An 18111-nucleotide genomic window follows, 5' to 3' on the forward strand; every position below is an offset into this window, starting at 1 on the left:
CTAAATTTCCTTAAACTTTTTTTTTTAACAAACCCTGGTTCATACTTAGCATCTAATAACTACAGAAGATCAGTCTATTACTTGTTAACTTCCTGAAAAATCACATTTTCAAAAGACAGCACATTCACACCCACTAGGATGGCTATAATAACAGGAAAAAAGAAAAGAAAAAAAATAACCAGTGTTGGCGAGGATGTAAAGAAACTGGAACCCTTGTGCACTGCTAGGGGGAATGTAAAATGGTGCAGCTACTGTGAAAAACGGTTTGGCAGTTACTCAAAGAGTTAAGCATAGAATTACCATGTGACCCAGCAGTTCCACTCCTAGGTATATATCCAAAAGAACTGAAAGCAGGGACTCAAACAAATATTTGTACACCACTGTTCATAGCAGCATTATTCATAATAGCCAAAAGATGGAAACAACCTAAATACCATTGACAGATGAATGGATAAACAAGATGTGGTATATACATACAAGGAATAGTGACTTTGTTTGCCATCTCTTGACTCTGATTATAGAGTTTGTCTTTAGTCACAGAATTTAATTTTTTTCATTTTATATGATCAAATTTGTCTCTCTCATCCTCTTACAGCCTCCTTGGTTTTGTCTTTTTTTTTTTAATATTTATTTATTTGGTTGCGCTGGTTGTGGCAGGCGGGCTGCTTAGTTGTGGCATGCGAACTCTTAGTTGCAGCATGCGTGTGGGATCTAGTTCCCTGACCAGGGATCAAACCTGGGCCCCCTGCATTGGGAGCACGGAGCCTTAGCCACTGCACCAGCAGGGAAGTCCCTCCTTGGTTTTGTCTTATTGAAGGTCTCTCTTATTCTAAAGTTTCAAAATACTTCCTAAATTTTCTTCTAATATTTTTTATCATTTCACTTTTTACATTTAAATCTTTATCTCTCTGGAATTTGTTTTTTGTACAAGGTTTGAGGTCTTCATTTGCTTCCTTTCAGGGATGGCCAATTAAGTCAAAACCATTTATTACATAAGCCACATTTTCCCCCATCAAATCAAATTCCACCTTTATCATAAATTAAGGTACATAATATATATATGGTGCAATGTTTATGAAACCACAAAATTATGTATTTTATGTTAGAGGAAAAGATCTGGAACAAGACACACCAAATTGATAATAGTGTTATCTCAGGGGGAAGGGACTTAGGCAGAAGAAGGGAGGAGATGGTCAAAGGAGTCTCTACAGATAAATACTTTATAAATACATGATAAAGACTGAATTTTTTATAAAAATACACTTACTATATTTACAATTTAAACTTGATTTTTAAAGAAAACAAACTATATACAATGAAGTGAGAAGGAAGACAAATATATAACTTGGCCCCAAATCCTCCACTAGCCACCCATACCCTAAAACAGGATAGGTGTTTAAAATGTGCCATTTTGAGCAATCTGTAACCTCCAAATATTTATTTAATCAATGATCAATTCAAATTTATGAGCAATGATACTGTTTACTAGTTTCCCTAATATGACATTTAAAAAAGGAATCTTTTCTGCTCTGAATAAAATCCTACAGTCAGTGAAGTCAGTTACATGACCCAATTTAATTTTTAAAAACTTAAAGAAAAATAGGAATGCCTAAAAATAAGTTACCTGATTGGTTTGTTCTGGAGAGATCCTGCAAGCACTGTCAGATGTTGAACAATGGGCAGAGGTGGAAAATGTTGTCATTTTGGCAGTGAAGTGAAGTCTGCTGATAAATCTAAAAGGAAAAAAATTGTAAAATCTAAAGTAGAAAATTCTCTTTAGGATTTACAAAAAAATCAACCAGCAGAAGTAAAAGAAACACATATATCACAGCACCCTACACAAGTGCAATATACCCATGCTGAGGTTCTTGTTACCCTTCTGATCACTTTCTAGTTCAGATCCTGCAAAAAACTGAAGAGCTTCTCTAAGAGTAAGAACCATCTACACTTCCCTCAAGTGAAGCCTGCAAAAGAAACAGGTTCAGGCATGCTCCAACCTCTACACTGATGATAATGAGTAAACTGTTTTAGCTGAAAGTGAAATTTGCAATCATTACCTCCCCAGTTCTCTGGTATCTCCTCCTCTCTTGGACAGTGCTCAAGAGCACCCCCTAGGAGACAGATGCAGTGCTGGGGGAATTACCAAGATTAAGTAATAGATTAAGACTCCAAGAGCACCAAGGAAAACCTCTGCAATATGTTGCAACATGTCTTGGCAAGAGACCACAGGAAAGTGAGAGTCAAAATATTCAGTCTCAGTTAAAGCAGCTTTTAAAATGTGCCAAGCCCAAAAAGTAAATACCTAAATACCTATAAAATGGGTTAAACCAAGGTGGACATACATCATCAAAGGAAAGATATAGCATGAATTGAAATAAGGAGTAAGGTTTAATTAAAGTTTTTCACCTTTTACCTTTTGTCCTTAAAAAAAAAAAGCTATAGAGAAGGAAAATAAATTTTTAAATAAACTTGAGTTTACCTTCAGAACTTTTTCTAGTAAAAAGGTGACAAAAGTCAGTGAAATTTATAAATAAAAAAATCAAGAGTCTGGGGACTTCTCTGGCGGTCCAGTGGTTAAGACTTCGCCTTCCAATGAGGAGGGTGTGGGTTCGATCCCTGGTCGGGGAGCTAAGATCCCACATGCCTCCCTGTCAAAAATCCAAAACATAAAACAGAAGCAATATTGTAACAAATTCAATATAGACTTAAAAAAAAAAAAACTGGTCCACATTGTAAAAAAAAAAAAAATTAAAAAAAAAATCAATAGAGTCTGGTTTACAGCTAACAAGATTCCTCAGTCTTCTGAGAAGACTTATTAACGACAACAAAGTATACATTCAACCCTCCTTCTGAGACAGGAAGGGGGCAGGGCACAACTGTTAGGTAAAACACTGACTGAAGCCGCCCACCCTGGCCAAGCAAAGCAGTAACAATTTGCATGAGTTATTTTAGGACAGGAGATCCTTGGTAAGGAACTACCAAGCCACCACCAACCGGAATAATATGGGAAAGGTCAAAAGGAGAGAGGAGACGCCAGTCCACATGTCCTACTAACCTCCTAGAATCCTCCTCGATGGAATCCATCTTGGCTGAGCGGTTGTGCGCCACCAGAAAGGACCCTGAGTCAAAATGATTGGCCAACCCGGAAACTAATCCCATCACCATAAAACCCAAGACTGAAAGCCACTTGTGGCAGAGCAGTCCTCCTGGGTTCCCTTACCCTCCTACTCTGCCCAGGCGTCCCTTCTCAATGAAGTCTCTTGCTTTGTCAGCACATGTGTCTCCTCAGAAAATTCATTTCTGAGTGTTAGACAAGAGCCCACTCTCGGGCCCTGGAAGGGGTCCCCCTTCCTGCAACACAACCTTTGAAAGAATGACATAGCCTAAGAACCTGACATAAACTGGTTAGAACCAACTAGATCCAAGATGGAGGACAAGTCGACTTCCACTAGACCTTGAGCCTCAGTATACACTCATTGTAACACATCAGCAAGCTAAATGACACACCCACAGGCACCATGACAGTTCCAAGGCCGACCATAAAGGTCAAAAAGTAGGTGGTGGCCCAATTCCTGGAAATCCCCACCCCTTCCCCAAAATAGCTGGAATACTCCTCCCACTCATTAGCCTATGATATTACCCACCCTTATAAAAACTGACAACCCCATACCCTGGTGCCTCTCTCACCTTCCGAGATGGCCCACACTCTGTCTACGGAGTGTGTTTCTCCCTGAATAAATCATCTTTCATTTTACTACGGCTTGCTCTTGAATTCTTTCCTGCGCGAAGCCAAGAACCTACACTCGGACTTGCCTGAGACCTGGGACATGACCATCCTCTCATGCCCCACTCTCTTTCCTGCAACACTTCTATCAGCTTCCCTTGCTCCAAAATGGGAAGTCAAACAGGATACAAGCATAACTTGTAGGGGTTTTTTGTAAATTTATTTATTTGTTTGTTTATTTTTTGGCTGCGCTGGGTCTTCATTGCTACTCGTGGGCTTTCTCTAGTTGCGGTGAGCGGGGGCTACTCTTCGTTGCGGTGCGTGGGTTTCTCATTGCAGTGGCTTCTCTTGTGTTGGAGCACAGGCTCTAGGTGCTTGGGCTTCAGTAGTTGTGGCACACAGGCTCAGTAGTTGTGGCGCACGGGCTTAGTTGCTCCGTGGCATGGGGGATCTTTCTGGACCAGGGCTCGAACCTGTGTCCCCTGCACTAGCAGGCAGATTCTTAACCACTGTGCCACGAGGGAAGTCCCATAACTTGTCATTTTAAAGCAGCTAGCTTTTAACTGGCATTTCAAACCTTATTAAAAAAAAAAAAAAAAAAACCTCATCTTGAGAACAAACATATGGACATCAAGGGGGGAAAGCGGCGGGGGGTGTGTGGGGGTGGTGATGTGATGAATTGGGCGATTGGGATTGACATGTATACACGGATGTGTATTAAATTGATAACTAATAAGAACCTGCTGTATAAAAAAAAATTAAATAAAATTAAAAAATTAAACTAAAACAAAAACAAAAAACACCTCAACTGGGGCTTCCCTGGTGGCATAGTGGTTGAGAATCTGCCTGCCAATGCAGGGGACACGGGTTCGAGCCCTGGTCTGGGAGGATCCCACGTGCCACGGAGCGGCTGGGCCCGTGAGCCACAGGTACTGAGCCTGCGCGTCTGGAGCCTGTGCTCTGCAACAGGAGAGGCCGTGATAGTGAGAGGCCCGCGCACCGCGATAAAGAGTGGCCCCCGCTAGCCACAACTAGAGAAAGCCCTCGCACAGAAACGAAGACCCAACACAGCCATAAATAAATAAATTTAAAAAAAAAAAACAAAAAAAAAAACACCTCAACTCCCTAAACCTCCTAGTGCTATAGTCTCCCCCATCTCATTAAATGGCAGCTCCATCCTTCCAGTTGCTCAGGTCAATGACCTTGAAGCTATCCTCGATTCCTTTTTTTTCCTCACACTTCACACCCAGTCTATGAATAAATTCTGAAGCTCTATCTTCAATGTATATCCAAAATCAAACCATTTCTCACTACCTCCGTTATTACTACACTAACCAAACTGCCCATCTCTGAACTGCCTTAGCTCCTAAAGGTTTTCTTGCTTCCACCCTTGTCCCTCTGGCTCCTAACCTCCTCCTTTTGTCTTTGCTCAAAATGTCATTTTATCAATGAGGCCACACATTTTTTTTTTTTGAGGTATTAATTAATCTACATTATAATACCAATGTCGATCTTTGCAAATGTTTTTTTTTTTTTTAATTTATTTATTTATTTTTGGCTGTGTTGGGTCTTCGCTTCTGTGCATGGACTTCCTCTAGCTGCAGCAAGTGGGGGCCACTCTTCATCGCGGTGTGCGGGCCTTTCACTGTCGTGGCCTCTCGTTGCGGGGCACAGGCTCCAGACGCGCAGGCTCAGCAGCTGTGGCTCATGGGCCCAGTCGCTCCGCAGCACGTGGGATCCTCCCAGACCAGGGCTCGAACCCGTGTCCCCTGCATCGGCAGGCAGACTCTCAACCACTGCGCCACCAGGGAAGCCCAAGGCCCCACATTTTAAACGTGACCACACATTTTAAAAACTGCAACTCCCAACCCCCAGTATTCCCTATCTCCTTCCCTGCTTTATTCTTCTTTTCTTCACTGTCCTTGTTACCAACCAACACACTATATACATTTTAATTTTTATCATGTAAAACATAAGCTGTAAGTGGGAAGGGATTTCTATTTATTTGTTCATTAATATATCCCCACTGCCTAAACTGTCAATTATGTACATAGTAGAACAACATGATGGATACAAATATTAATAATAGTTTGGACAGTTTCCAAAAATGGCCCCCAATGAACCACATCTCCCAACTGGCTACTCTACTGGAGACCACACAGAAAGGCCACATGGAGAGGTTCAGTCATCCAGCTGAGCTCAGCTTTCCAACCATACCCTCCAAAGCATCACACATCTTGGGACATTCCAGCCTCAGGTGACACCTAACTCCAGCTACATGACAAACTACAAGTGAGACCACCAGAACCAACGCATAGAATGGGATGTTCATCCCACAGAACTCAGCACATAGCATCATAAGAAATAAATGGCAAAGACTTATATAGAGCTTAATCTGTACCAACACATATATTAATCCATTTAATACTTAAATAATCCTATGATGTAGGCACTATTATTATCCTTACTTTATAAATGAAGCAAGCGAAGCACAGGGACATTATTTGCCCAAGATCACACAATTAGTAAACTGCTGAAGTCAAGATTTTAAACTCAGAACAGCTCTGAAGTCCCCACTTAGCAATATTTTTTTCCCATTAGACTTCAAGTACACAGAATTAATCACAATTCTTTCCTTCAATACATACTCTCATTGTTCATCCACACATGGCCCACTTTTACTTGAGTTTTCTTAATAATGCAATAAACATCCACAAACTAGGACTCTGGCAACAGTCTATATTTACCCATAAGATTCCCCCTCCCATTCCCCTGCCTCCTCCCAACAATCATCCTGAATTCTGTTTTGATTTTCTTCCCTTCCTTTTTATGCACTTTACTGCACCAAAATGGAATCCTAAAAAGTACATATTTTCAGTTTAGCTGCTTTTAACTCACAAAAAAGGAAGTATGTTATATGTAATTTTAGGAATTTTTGTTTCACTAAAATAAATTCCTACTTTTGTGTCACTTGAGTTCCTTCATATAACATAAAATTTACCATTTTTTAAAATTTTATTGAAGAATAGTTGATTTACAATGTTGTGTTTAATTTCTGCTGTACAGCAAAGTGACTCGGTTATACATATATAAATTCTTTTTCATATTCTTTTCCATTATGGTTTATCACAGGATATTGAATACAGTTCCCTGTGCTATACAGTAGGACCTTGTTGTTTATCCATCCTATATATAATAATTTGCATCTGCTAATCCCAAACTCCCAGTCCTTCCCTTCCCTACCCCATTACCATTTTTAAATTTACAATTCAGTGACATGAAGTACATTCACAATGTTGTACACCATCACCACTATCCACCTCCAGAACTTTTTCATCACCGCAAACTGAAACTCTGTACTCATAAAACAATAACTCACTATCCCCTCTCCCCAGACCCTGGTAACCACTACCCTACTTTCTGTCTCTATTAATATGCCCATTCTAGGTACCTCATATAAATGAAATCATACAATATTTGTCCTTGTGTCTGGCTTATTTCATTTAGCATAATGTTTTCAATGTTCATCCATGTCATAGCATATTTTATTCTTTATTTACTTTGCTGTATATTTCCAGTGTGTGATGGACATTTGAGTTGTTTCTAGGCTTTCACTATCATTAGTGCTATTAACGTTCTTCTACATGTGCCAAAAAGTATCTCGTGGGCATATCTACAAGACAGATTGCTGGGTTATAGCATATATGAATATTCAACTTTAGGATCTGACACCAAACTGTCCTCAAAGTGTTTGCACCAATTTATAATCCTATCAGCAATGTATAAGATACCCTGTGAATCTACCTCCTTTCCAACATCTGATGTCCTAAGACTTTTTAATTTTTCCCAATCAAATAGGTATGGGCTTGGTCTACAGTTCCCTGATCACTAATGATGCTATCTCTTTACATGCTTATCAGCCATATGTGTTTCCTCTTCTGTGAAATGTGTTCTTGTCATTTACACACTTTTCTAATTGATTTTGTTATACTTACTGATTTGTAATAGTTCTTTATATATTTTTAATATTAACCCTTTGTCAATTGGATGTCCTGCAAATATCTTCTCCCAATTTTTAATGTCCTTTCTATTTTCTAGAAGGTGGAAAAATCTTTTTGAGCAAAAGCTTAATTTTAAAAATTTATATTTATCAATCTTCTATTTTTTAGTCAATGACCTCTGCCTGGCTTAAACAATCTTTTATTCTCCAAGGTCTCATTTTCACCTAGACTTTCTACTAAGATTTGTGTGTGTGGGGGAGGGGGATGTCTACTAAAACTTTAAAATTTTTGTTTATGACATTTAAACCCTTAATCCGTCTAGAGTTGACTTTTTTCTTTTTAGAGGTCAGTTTTATTCTTTTTCTATATGGATGGCCATTTTTTCCCAGCTCAATTTATTGAACATGACCTTCTTGATTGACAGCCACCTTTGTTGTGTATCAACATGCATGGGTGTTCATGAGTTTTCTATTCTAGTCCACTGGTTTGATCTTCCTGTCTATACAATTTGACACTTTTTTTTTTTTAATTTATTTTTTAAAGTTTTTTTGGCTGTGTTGGGTCTTCGTTGCTGCACGCGGGCTTTTCTCTAGTTGCAGAGAGCAGGGGCTACTCTTTGGGGCTACTCTTTGTTGCGGTGCACAGGCTTCTCATTGCCGTGGCTTCTCTTGTTGCAGAGCACAGGCTCTAGGTGTGTGGGCTTCAGTAGTAGTGGCTTGGGGGCTCTAAAGCGCAGGCTCAGTAGTTGTGACTCATGGGCTTAGTTGCTCCGCAGCATGTGGGATCTTCCCGGACCAGGGCTTGAACCTGTGTCCCCAGCATTGGCAGGCAGATTCTTAACCACTGCTCCACCAGGGAAGCCCCTGACACTATCTTAATTCTTATATCTTATCAGGAGTCTTGCTATCCCACAGGGCAAGTCTTCCCCTCCCGTTCCTTTTTAGAAGTGACCAGCTATTCCTGGGTCCTTAACTCTTCTATATAAAATTTAGCATCATCAAGTTCCATGAAAATCCCTCTTGGGATTATGAATGAAATTACATTTAATATATAGATCAAACTGTTTTTCAATTCATTAACATGACATATTCCTCTATTAAGATCTTATTTAATATCTCTTAGAAAAGTTGTACAATTTTCCCTTTAGAGGTCTAGCACATTTGTGTTAGACTGATTGCTAAAGTTGATATAGATCTACTGTGATGCCTTCTCTTTCATTGTTTTTTAGTGGTTTTTGCATACGTACAGAAATACAAGTGACTTTCAATAATCTTATATCCAGTCACCTGCTAAACTTACATAATTATTTTTAGTAATTTGTCTGTGGATCCTTCTGTTTTCTATGTAAATGACCATATCACCTGCCGATAAAACTTTATTCCTTCCTTTCCAATTCTTGTGCCTCTAATTTCTTCTACTCGTCTTACATTACTGTTTAGGACTGTCAATACAATGTTGAGTACACACGGTATCAGGCATTTTTGCCTCTGATTTTAAAGGGAGTGCTTCTAATGTTTCCCTACATAACATGTTTTCTCTATTTTTTTCTTATAGCTATTCTTTATCATCTTGGAAGGGTTCCTTTTGCTCCTCATTAAGAATATATCATGGGGGCTTCCCTGGTGGCGCAGTGGTTGAGAATCTGCCTGCTAATGCAGGGGACATGGGTTCGAGCCCTGGCCTGGGAAGATCCCACATGCCGCGGAGCAGCTGGGCCCGTGAGCCACAATTACTGAGCCCGCGCGTCTGGAGCCTGTGCTCCACAACAAGAGAGGCCGCGATAGTGAGAGGCCCGCGCACCGCGATGAGGAGTGGCCTCTGCTTGCCACAACTAGAGAAAGCCCTCGCACAGAAACGAAGACCCAACACAGCCATAAATAAATAAATTAAAAAAAAAAAAAAAAGAATATATCATGGGGACCTCCCTCGTGGCACAGTGGATAAAACCTCAAGTTCCCAATGCAGGGGGGTCAGGGTTTGATCCCTGGTCAGGGAACCAGCTCCCATATACATGCTGCAACTAAGAGTGTGAATGACACAACTAAGGAGCCCACCTGCCGCAACTAAGACCCAGTGCAACCAAATAAATTTTTTTTTAATGTGGTTAAAAAAAAACAGAATATATCATGGACATACACACTACTACATACAAAATAGATAACAAGGCCCCACTGTATAGCACAGGGAGCTATACTCAGTATTTTGTAATAACCAGTACGGGAAAAGAATCTGAAAAAGAATATATATATAACTGAATCACTGTGTTGTACACCTGAAACTAACACAACATTGTAAATCAACTATACTTCAACAAAATAAAATTTTAAAAAAAAAGGATTATATCATGGAAGAGTGATTTAGAAAATGCTTTTTCTGCACCTATTAAAACGATCATTTTTTTTGGTTTTTTAATCTATTAATGTGGTAAATTTTGAATTTCATTTATGGATTTTCTATTATAGAAATCCTTGCACACCTGAGATCAATCCAACTTGGTTTTGGATATTATCCTTTTTTGCATACTGTTGGTTTTGATTTGTTAATATTTTGTTTAGGTTGTAAAGTCTCTACTAGTGAATGAAATAAGTCTGTTATTTTCCACTGTCAAGTTTTTGTCTCATTTGGATGTCAGGATTAGCTGGCCTAACAGAATAAATTGTTTAGTCCCTATTTGTCTATTGCCCGAAAAAAAAATTCTACAACAAAATTGAGATTTCTAGTCTTTGAAAGATTTCTGACCTCACCTATAAAACTTATAAAACCCAGTGCTTTCTTTGTGGAAAGATGTATGTATGTATGTATGTATTTATTTACGGCTACGTTAGGTCTTCGCTGCTGTGTGCAGTCTTTCTCTAGCTGCAGCGAGCAAGGGCTACTCTTCGTTATGGTGCACGGGCTTCTCATTGTGGTGGCTTCTCTTTGGTGCAGAGCACAGGCTCTAGGTGCATGGGCTTCAGTAGTTGTGGCACACGGGCTCAGCAGTTGTGGCTCACGGGCTCTAGAGCACAGGCTCAGTAGTCGTGGCACAAGTGCTTAGTTGCTCCGTAGCATGTGGGATCTTCCTGGAGCAGGGCTCAAACCCGTGTCCCCTACATTGGCAGGCAGATTCTTAACCACTGTGCCACCAGGGAAGTCCTGTGGGAAGATTATTAATTGCTGCTTTAGCTTAATAAATATTAGATTATTCAAGCTTTTTTCTTCTTCCATTTTGTCTAGGTCTTCAAAATTACTGGCATATAGTTGATAGTATTCTTTTAATCTTTATTTAGTATACAGTTGCATCCTTCTTTCCATTCGTGATACTGTTTAACATATCTTACTACTTCTTCTACTTTAAAAAATTTATTCTATTCATTTCCTGATTATTATAAATTAGACACTTAGTTCACTCCTTTTATAATTGAATATTTAAAGCTAAAAATTCCTTCCCCCTCCTACCCCAGCACTACTTTTTTATTCAGCTCATAGGTTTTGATATATAAAGTCTTCATTCTCATTCAGCTGTAGGTATTTTTTAATTTCCATAATTTATTTAATCCATGAATTATATAGCTATGCATATGCATACTGTATTTCTCAAATGTATGTTTTTGTGATTAACCACTAATTTAGCAGCACAGTGGGAGAGATCACCCTCTGCATAAAACTTGATCTCTGAAATTGTTACAGCTTTCACCATGGTCTAGTTGATGATCAATTCCATACTAAATGCGTGCAAAACTCTATGTTCATTAGGTTAATCTTGTTGGTTTTTTACAATCTTCTATTTCTGCCTATTTGTCAGCTTGATCTACAATTAATTAAGAGATGTAATGAAATCTCCCACCATGATGGTGGATTTCTCCATTGATCCCAGTGTAGTTCTACCAATTTCACTTCATCTGCTGTAAGGATTTTTAATCAGAGGCATTCGCGCTTTAAACTGCTATATCTTCTTGGTGAGTGATTAATATATAGTGATTATAATTATGTAGTGTTTCTTTCCATCCCAATTAAGACATTCTGTCTTAAAGTATATTTTATCTTGTATTAGTATGGTCATGCCAACTTTCTTTTAGTTAGTATTTCCATGTATGTATTTCCCCAATCTTTTAATTTCAATTTTTGCATGCCCTTAAACTTTTGGCGTGCCCTCGTAAAAAGCATATATCTGGATTTTGAGTTTTTTAATCCAATTTGTCTATTTTTATCTTTGGTGAATTTAGTCCATTTATTGTAATTGATATCTATAAATCTGTCTCTATCATCTTTTTCTTTTCTTTTTTAAGAACAAGTTTTGGAATTTCCAGAGTTTCTTTCTTTCTTTTTTTTTTTTTTTTTTTAATATTTACTTATTATTTCGTTGCACCGGGCGGGTTCCTTAGTTGTGGCTCACCAGCTCCATAGTTGCAGCACGTGGGCTCCTTTGTTGCGGTATGCAAACTCTTAGTTGTGGCATGCATGTGGGATCTAGTTCCCTGACCAGGGATGGAACCTGGGCCCCCTGCATTGGGAGCACGGAGTCTTAACCACTGTGCCACCAGGGAAGTCTCCCCCACTTTTTTCTTTTTTTTTTACTATTTATTTATTTATTTGGCTGCACCAGGTCTTAGTTGTGGAACTTGGGATCTTTCAGTTGTGGCATGCGGGATCTAGTTCCCTGACCAGGGATCGAACCCCAGCCCCTGCACTGGGAGCTCCGAGTCTTAACCACTGGACCACCAGGGAAGTCCCTGTCTCTACCATCTTAATTTAGCATTGCAGCTTGTCCTACTCTTCCTTTTACTCTTCCTTTTACCTTTCTTAAAATTGTATCTCTGTCTCCTTGCTAATAAGATATGAACTTTAGCACGATATCATTTGGACTTTAAATTCTGGAGTAGATATCTTTTTCTCTCTCTTGAATTTTCCTTTTGTCTCTTTTTTTTCCCCCTTTGGCCTTAGCCTTTACAACAATAAATGATAACAACATATCTGATTACCTTTATTTCATATATCTCTTGTAACATTTTCTGGATTTGAATCTCTCAGTACTTCATCTAGAACTGTCTTCAATGTGGGCCTTTAGGTGGCAAGGCTTCCAATACTTCATATGCCTGAAAATATCTGTATCATCCCCTCCTATTTAAATAAATGTGGTTAGGTATAAAGCTCTAAGTTCCCCTACAAAACCCTAAAAACACTCTTTTGTCTTCTTGCATTTAGTGATGTTGTTCAAAACTCTTATGTCAATTCAATTTTTGCTCCTTTGTGTGTGATCTGTTCTTTCTCTCTGAGGCTCCTACAATTTTCTTTTGCTGTGATACGCTTAAATTTCACTATAATGTGTCTAGAAGTGAGTTTTTCCTGACCTCTTATTTTTAGCACTCTAAAAAACCCTTCCATCTGGGGACTTTCTTTTTCCTTTTTAATTCTAAAAGAGAACTATCTTTCCATTATTTCTTCAATACTTCCTCCTTTTCATTCTTATTTCTCTAAGATTCCTATTATTCAGATGTGAGTACCTCTACATCTATTCTCCTTATCTTTTAACTTTTCATTTATATATTTTTTTTCTTTGTCCTTTTCTCCTTTGTTCTGGGAGATTTCCTCAATCCAGAATTATAATTCACTCAATCGTATCCATTCTGTTACATCCATCTGATGTGATGTTCTTTATTTCAACCACTGTATTTTTCAAGCCTACTATTTCTGCTTGGTTCTATCAGCCTCTGCTTATTCTTGTTTCAAGTTGCTAATATCATCCCTACTTCTTCTAGAATGATTATCAGTCTAACTTTAAACTTTTTTTAAAAATTTATTTATTTTATTTATTTATTTTTGGCTGCATTGGGTCTTCATTGCTGTGCGCAGGCTTTCTCTAGTTGCAGCGAGCGAGGGCTACTCATCGTGGTAGCTTCTCTTGTTGCGGAGCACGGGCTCTAGGCGTACGGGCTTAAGTAGTTGTAGCACGCAGGTTCAGTAGTTGTGGCACACAGGCTCAGTAGTCATGGCGCATGGGCTTAGTTGCTCCGTGGCATGTGGGATCTTCCCGGACCAGGGCTCGAACCTGTGTCTCCTGCATTGGCAGGCAGACTCTTAACCACTGAGCCATGAGGGAAGCCCTAACTTTAAACTCTGGATCCATCTATTCTATTATTTATGTGCCAATGAAGCTTATATATTGTTCTCTTGAAATACCTGTGCTCTTCAACACTGTTATTTTTTCCTAGAGGACAGCAGCTATTCTGATAGGCAAAGCATAAGGGAGAAGACCAAATTCCAGCCAAATCAGCCACAGTAAGCTGGATTAAGGTAGGAAATGAACACTAAAGTAGAAAATCCCAAGCACCAGATAACCACAATCACTATCCATCCCATACAATCACTGCTCAGACCAAGGATTCACCTTTTGTTCCCCAGGGAGATACAGCATTATGATAGGGATTTGGGGAGACCTAAGAATTAAGAAGTTAAGGGACAGAGAAATGACTGCTTAAAGTCAGTCATCGCTTGTTTTTTTTTCTCAACTCCTCCTCACAAGTATACGCTTCTGTAATGCCCTGATTTACTCTTAAGGAGAGCTGGACTAGGGTTGAGTCACAGCAAGTGTAGAAAAAGGTAATTCCAAGGTAATGAGGCAGGAGAGCAACTAGAGCAGTATTCCAATAGTTCCCTTCTTCCATGGTTTTATTCTCCTACAGTCATGCCTGGCTGACTCCTGTCCTAGGCCAAAGACCCACCCTCCCCCCAGCCCCACCTCCACCCCACAAAGCAGTTCAAAAAGTCCACATCACCCATTCGTTTCTCACAGTATTTTCCTTTCATAGTCCCTCTAGGGATGATTTGAGAGAAAGGAGTCAGCAGTCATGCTAGTTCAGCATCTTAGTAGGAACAAGACTTGACCGCTTGGCAGCTCTGAAGAATTTAAACCTCAATAAGGGTTTAACATCTGGTAGAAAGTGTTGTGCCATTAAAAAGATACTGATTTAAGGGCCATAGAAGTTCAGAGCAGGACAAATTACTTTTGATTGCAAGGCAGAGGAGGAATGAGAGGGAATGGCAATAGCAGTGGGAGGATTTTAAAATGAGAGAACACTGGAAAGAATAGGAGAGAAAAATATCATGAGGAAAAGAATTGTTCTCAGATGTATGTGAGAAATGAAGTCAGTTGATGGGCTCTGAACCCAAAGCAAGATCTTGTCCCTTTTCCACCTGGAATCTGTTTTGAGTGCAACAGGGTTAGGTACTGTTAGTCTCTCCTTAATACAGAAAACTGAGGCTTAAAGAAGTCAAATAACTTGCCCAAGACTAAAGCTTATCCTTTTACATTCAGTTTCTCAAACCAGAAAGTTAGAGTCATCTTGATCTCTCCCTCTTCCCCCATTATCACATCATCAAACTTTATGGATTTTAACTCCTAAATCTTTCAAAACCACACCCTCTCTTTATCTTCACCACCAATTCCCCAAATCAAAAAATGTTATTTCTTGCCTGTGTCACTGCAATAGACTCTTAACTGTCTCTCTAACCCCACTTCAATCCAAACTCCACACTACAGCCAGAAGGATTAAAAAACCAAAATAAAATAAACAATCCTACCCTGCCAGGCCCTGCTCCACTGCTTGCTACTGTTCGAAAAATAAAGAGCCTAGGCCCTCAGCACCTTGCCAGTCTTTCCAACTTACACTGCTCTTCCCCACACTCCCTGCACCTCATCCACACTGATCTCTTAGTTTCTCAAACAGAGCCTCTGCACACATTGTTCCTTCATTTTGAACACAGTTCTGTACAAGACTGACTCATCCTAAACCTTCCAGTCTCCAGTTAAATGTCATCTCCTCAACAATCATTAATAGGTGTTAAAACCATATAAGTGAAAGGTTGGGGGAAGGGGGGACTTAAAAACACATTGAGCAGGCTTACAGCATTTGACCCACTGACCAAATTTATCTCTAGAAAGAGCAACATTCACACATCGTGTACTTCCTATGTGAAGCAACAGGAAGCACCCAGTACCTCCTATGAAGTATTCTTGGCCCCCCACCCCCAACCCAAATCTAATCAAGCTTCTAGATCTAACTAATATGTGTTTGTAGGGGGAAAAAATGGAGGGTGGAGGAATAAGTAAACAATACTAAAAGCAGGCAATTAGCCAAATCCAGAATGTAGGAAATTCTACAGGGTCTTGGGTGCAGCATTATTGTTGAAGTGGACAGACTGTTATAGAGACTTAAAAAACACTACCCTAATACAATGTGTGGACCTTGTTCAAGTCCTAATTCAAACAAGCCGTCTGTAAAATGTCATTTTTTCCTAAACAATCAGGAAATTTTGAATTATGTACTAGGTATTAGATACTATTAAGAAGCTGTGTATAACTGATTCACTTTGTTATAAAGCAGAAACTAACACACCATTGTAAAGCAATTATACTCCAATAAAGATGTTAAAAAAAAAAAAAAGCTGTAAATGGTAGTAGAAAGGCACTGTGGTAAATTTTTTAAAAATCCTAACCTGATAAGAGCTACATCCTGACATATTTAAAGGTAAATAAAATGACACATCTGTGAAACTTTAAAATATTTCATTAAAAAGGTGGGAAAATAGAAAAAACAATATTAAATTAAAACATTAGGTTTTAATTACCTTATGGAATGGTACACAGCAAATGTGTAAGAAATGACAAAATTTCCGTGTGTTTATCTATTGTATCTTGAAAAAACTAGTAATCTTGGAAATCCTATTCCAGTTACCTCCTTGGTCAAGGCTTTTCTGACTCCCCAAAGGAAGCTGATGACACCAGAGCACCTCTATTAAAACACTCACAACATTATATTTATGTTTTTATGTGTGTCCCCTAGTGGACTGAAATCATAGAGAGCAGGAACAGTCTTATACATCTCTCAATGATAACAGAAGAGTGGTTTTTACCCTACATTTAGTCCAAAAGACTCCTACACCTCATCTTCAAATCTCTACCTTTGAAGATAACTGTGATTTAAAGACTAATTAAAATAAAAGCTTCTTGTCGGAAGTCAGCAGAACTAATCATTCTTATCAATTCTTTAAAGCCCTAAGGACCTCTACTAAACACCAGTCTGATTGTCTTTCAACTAAATATGTAAAAGTAATAAAACCAACTGTCTTCTTTTAAAAAAGAAACTACCATTCAGATGTTGTTTTAGTTCTTACAAGGTCTGTTACACATCTAAAAAGGTGAAGTGTGTAGCAAGAGTATGCTCCAGCAGTTTGCAAAACAAACAATATGCTAGGAAACAACCTAAAAATCCATCAATGGGGAGCTGGTTAAAGAAATTCTTGTACAACCCTGTAATTCAATACTACGCAAGCCCTTAAAAGAAAATATTATATGTATACTTTATGGAAAGCTGTCCCTGATGTTATTTGAAAAACTTAAGGTACAGAACAGTACACACAAAATGACCCCACTGTTGTTTAAAAATGCGAATATGTGTGGAAAAAGTCAGGAAGGACATAATACCAAGCAGTTAAGGGTAGCTAGCTTGAGGAGGGGACAGGTTAGGGACACGTTAATGGACAGTTAACTTTACACACTTCTGTACTGTGTGCTTATTTTTCTTTTTAACAACAGGCAAGTAGTATTTTAGTGTTTTAAAAAACTTTAAAATAAAAAATTGTGATCCTGACCGTACTGTGAAACAAAATATTCCGAAATAAGTACTTCTAAACTAAATTAACTTTTCATAGCAGGAATGTATGAGGAGGGAGGGGACTAAACCCAAACTGAGATGTAGTAAAATTTAATACCAAAAGGTACCACCAAGTTATCTTTGATACTTGTTCCCCGTGCCAACATCCCAAAGAATGGAGCAGCTTCGTAACTAATAGATCTTCCCGAATGAAGGAAAACAGAAGCAGCATTTTCTCCGGGTGCCGCTTTAAAACAGGGGTTTTCAAACTCGAGGGTGTACAAGAATCAATTGGGAAATGTGCTGATTAAAATACATATTCCCGAGCCCCAGCTCCTGATATTCTGTTAGGGGAAGTCTGGGTGTGGCCCCCAAATGAGCATTCTTCAAACAAGCACTCAAGTGCCTCTGAGACAGATGGTCCGCAGCCCTGAAAATTACTACCTTAAAATCTTGAAGACATCTCAATGTCACTCTCTCCGCCTCCCTCTTTCCCACCTTTCCTCCAAAGTGCCTCAGTCATCCTCATATTTTGCGTCCAATTAAGCATCGTCAATCTATTTCGATTTGGTTTGTAACCTGTTGGCCGACCTGCATCACGTCACTCCACCTCCATTTTTGTCCTCTGCTGATTCTCATCTTATAACCCTTCCCCCACCAGCCCTTCTTCCGCCCTGTGCGACCGTCCCCACGCCGCCACCCACGCCTCTAGCTCCTCCCGCCGGCTACCCCGGCTCCGGGGCCTGCAGAACTG

The 18111-nt window shown here is 39.2% G+C and overlaps 1 protein-coding gene across 9 annotated transcripts in view; it reads right to left on the reverse strand.

The window, feature by feature from the left end:
• The window catches only part of MDM4 (MDM4 regulator of p53), a 52371-nt gene that overhangs the window by 23566 nt on the left and 10694 nt on the right, over positions 1-18111 (reverse strand). For 5 of the 9 annotated variants that reach the window (XR_014260697.1, XR_014260698.1, XM_082450267.1 and 2 more), the window contains exon 2: positions 1625-1733. Coding sequence is in view for 7 of the 9 variants with exons in the window: in XM_082450267.1 (XP_082306393.1) it covers positions 1625-1702 (78 nt within the window). In the remaining 2 variants the exon portion in view is untranslated. Of the gene's footprint in view, positions 1-1624; positions 1734-1834; positions 4528-4840; positions 5494-17855; positions 18011-18111 lie in introns of those variants that run through there. The other 4 variants (XM_082450264.1, XM_082450263.1, XM_082450266.1 and 1 more) reach the window with 4 other exon arrangements.

The sequence above is a fragment of the Balaenoptera physalus genome (assembly GCF_965194825.1).
Source record: "Balaenoptera physalus genome assembly, chromosome: 1".
NCBI classification, from domain to species: domain Eukaryota; kingdom Metazoa; phylum Chordata; class Mammalia; order Artiodactyla; family Balaenopteridae; genus Balaenoptera; species Balaenoptera physalus.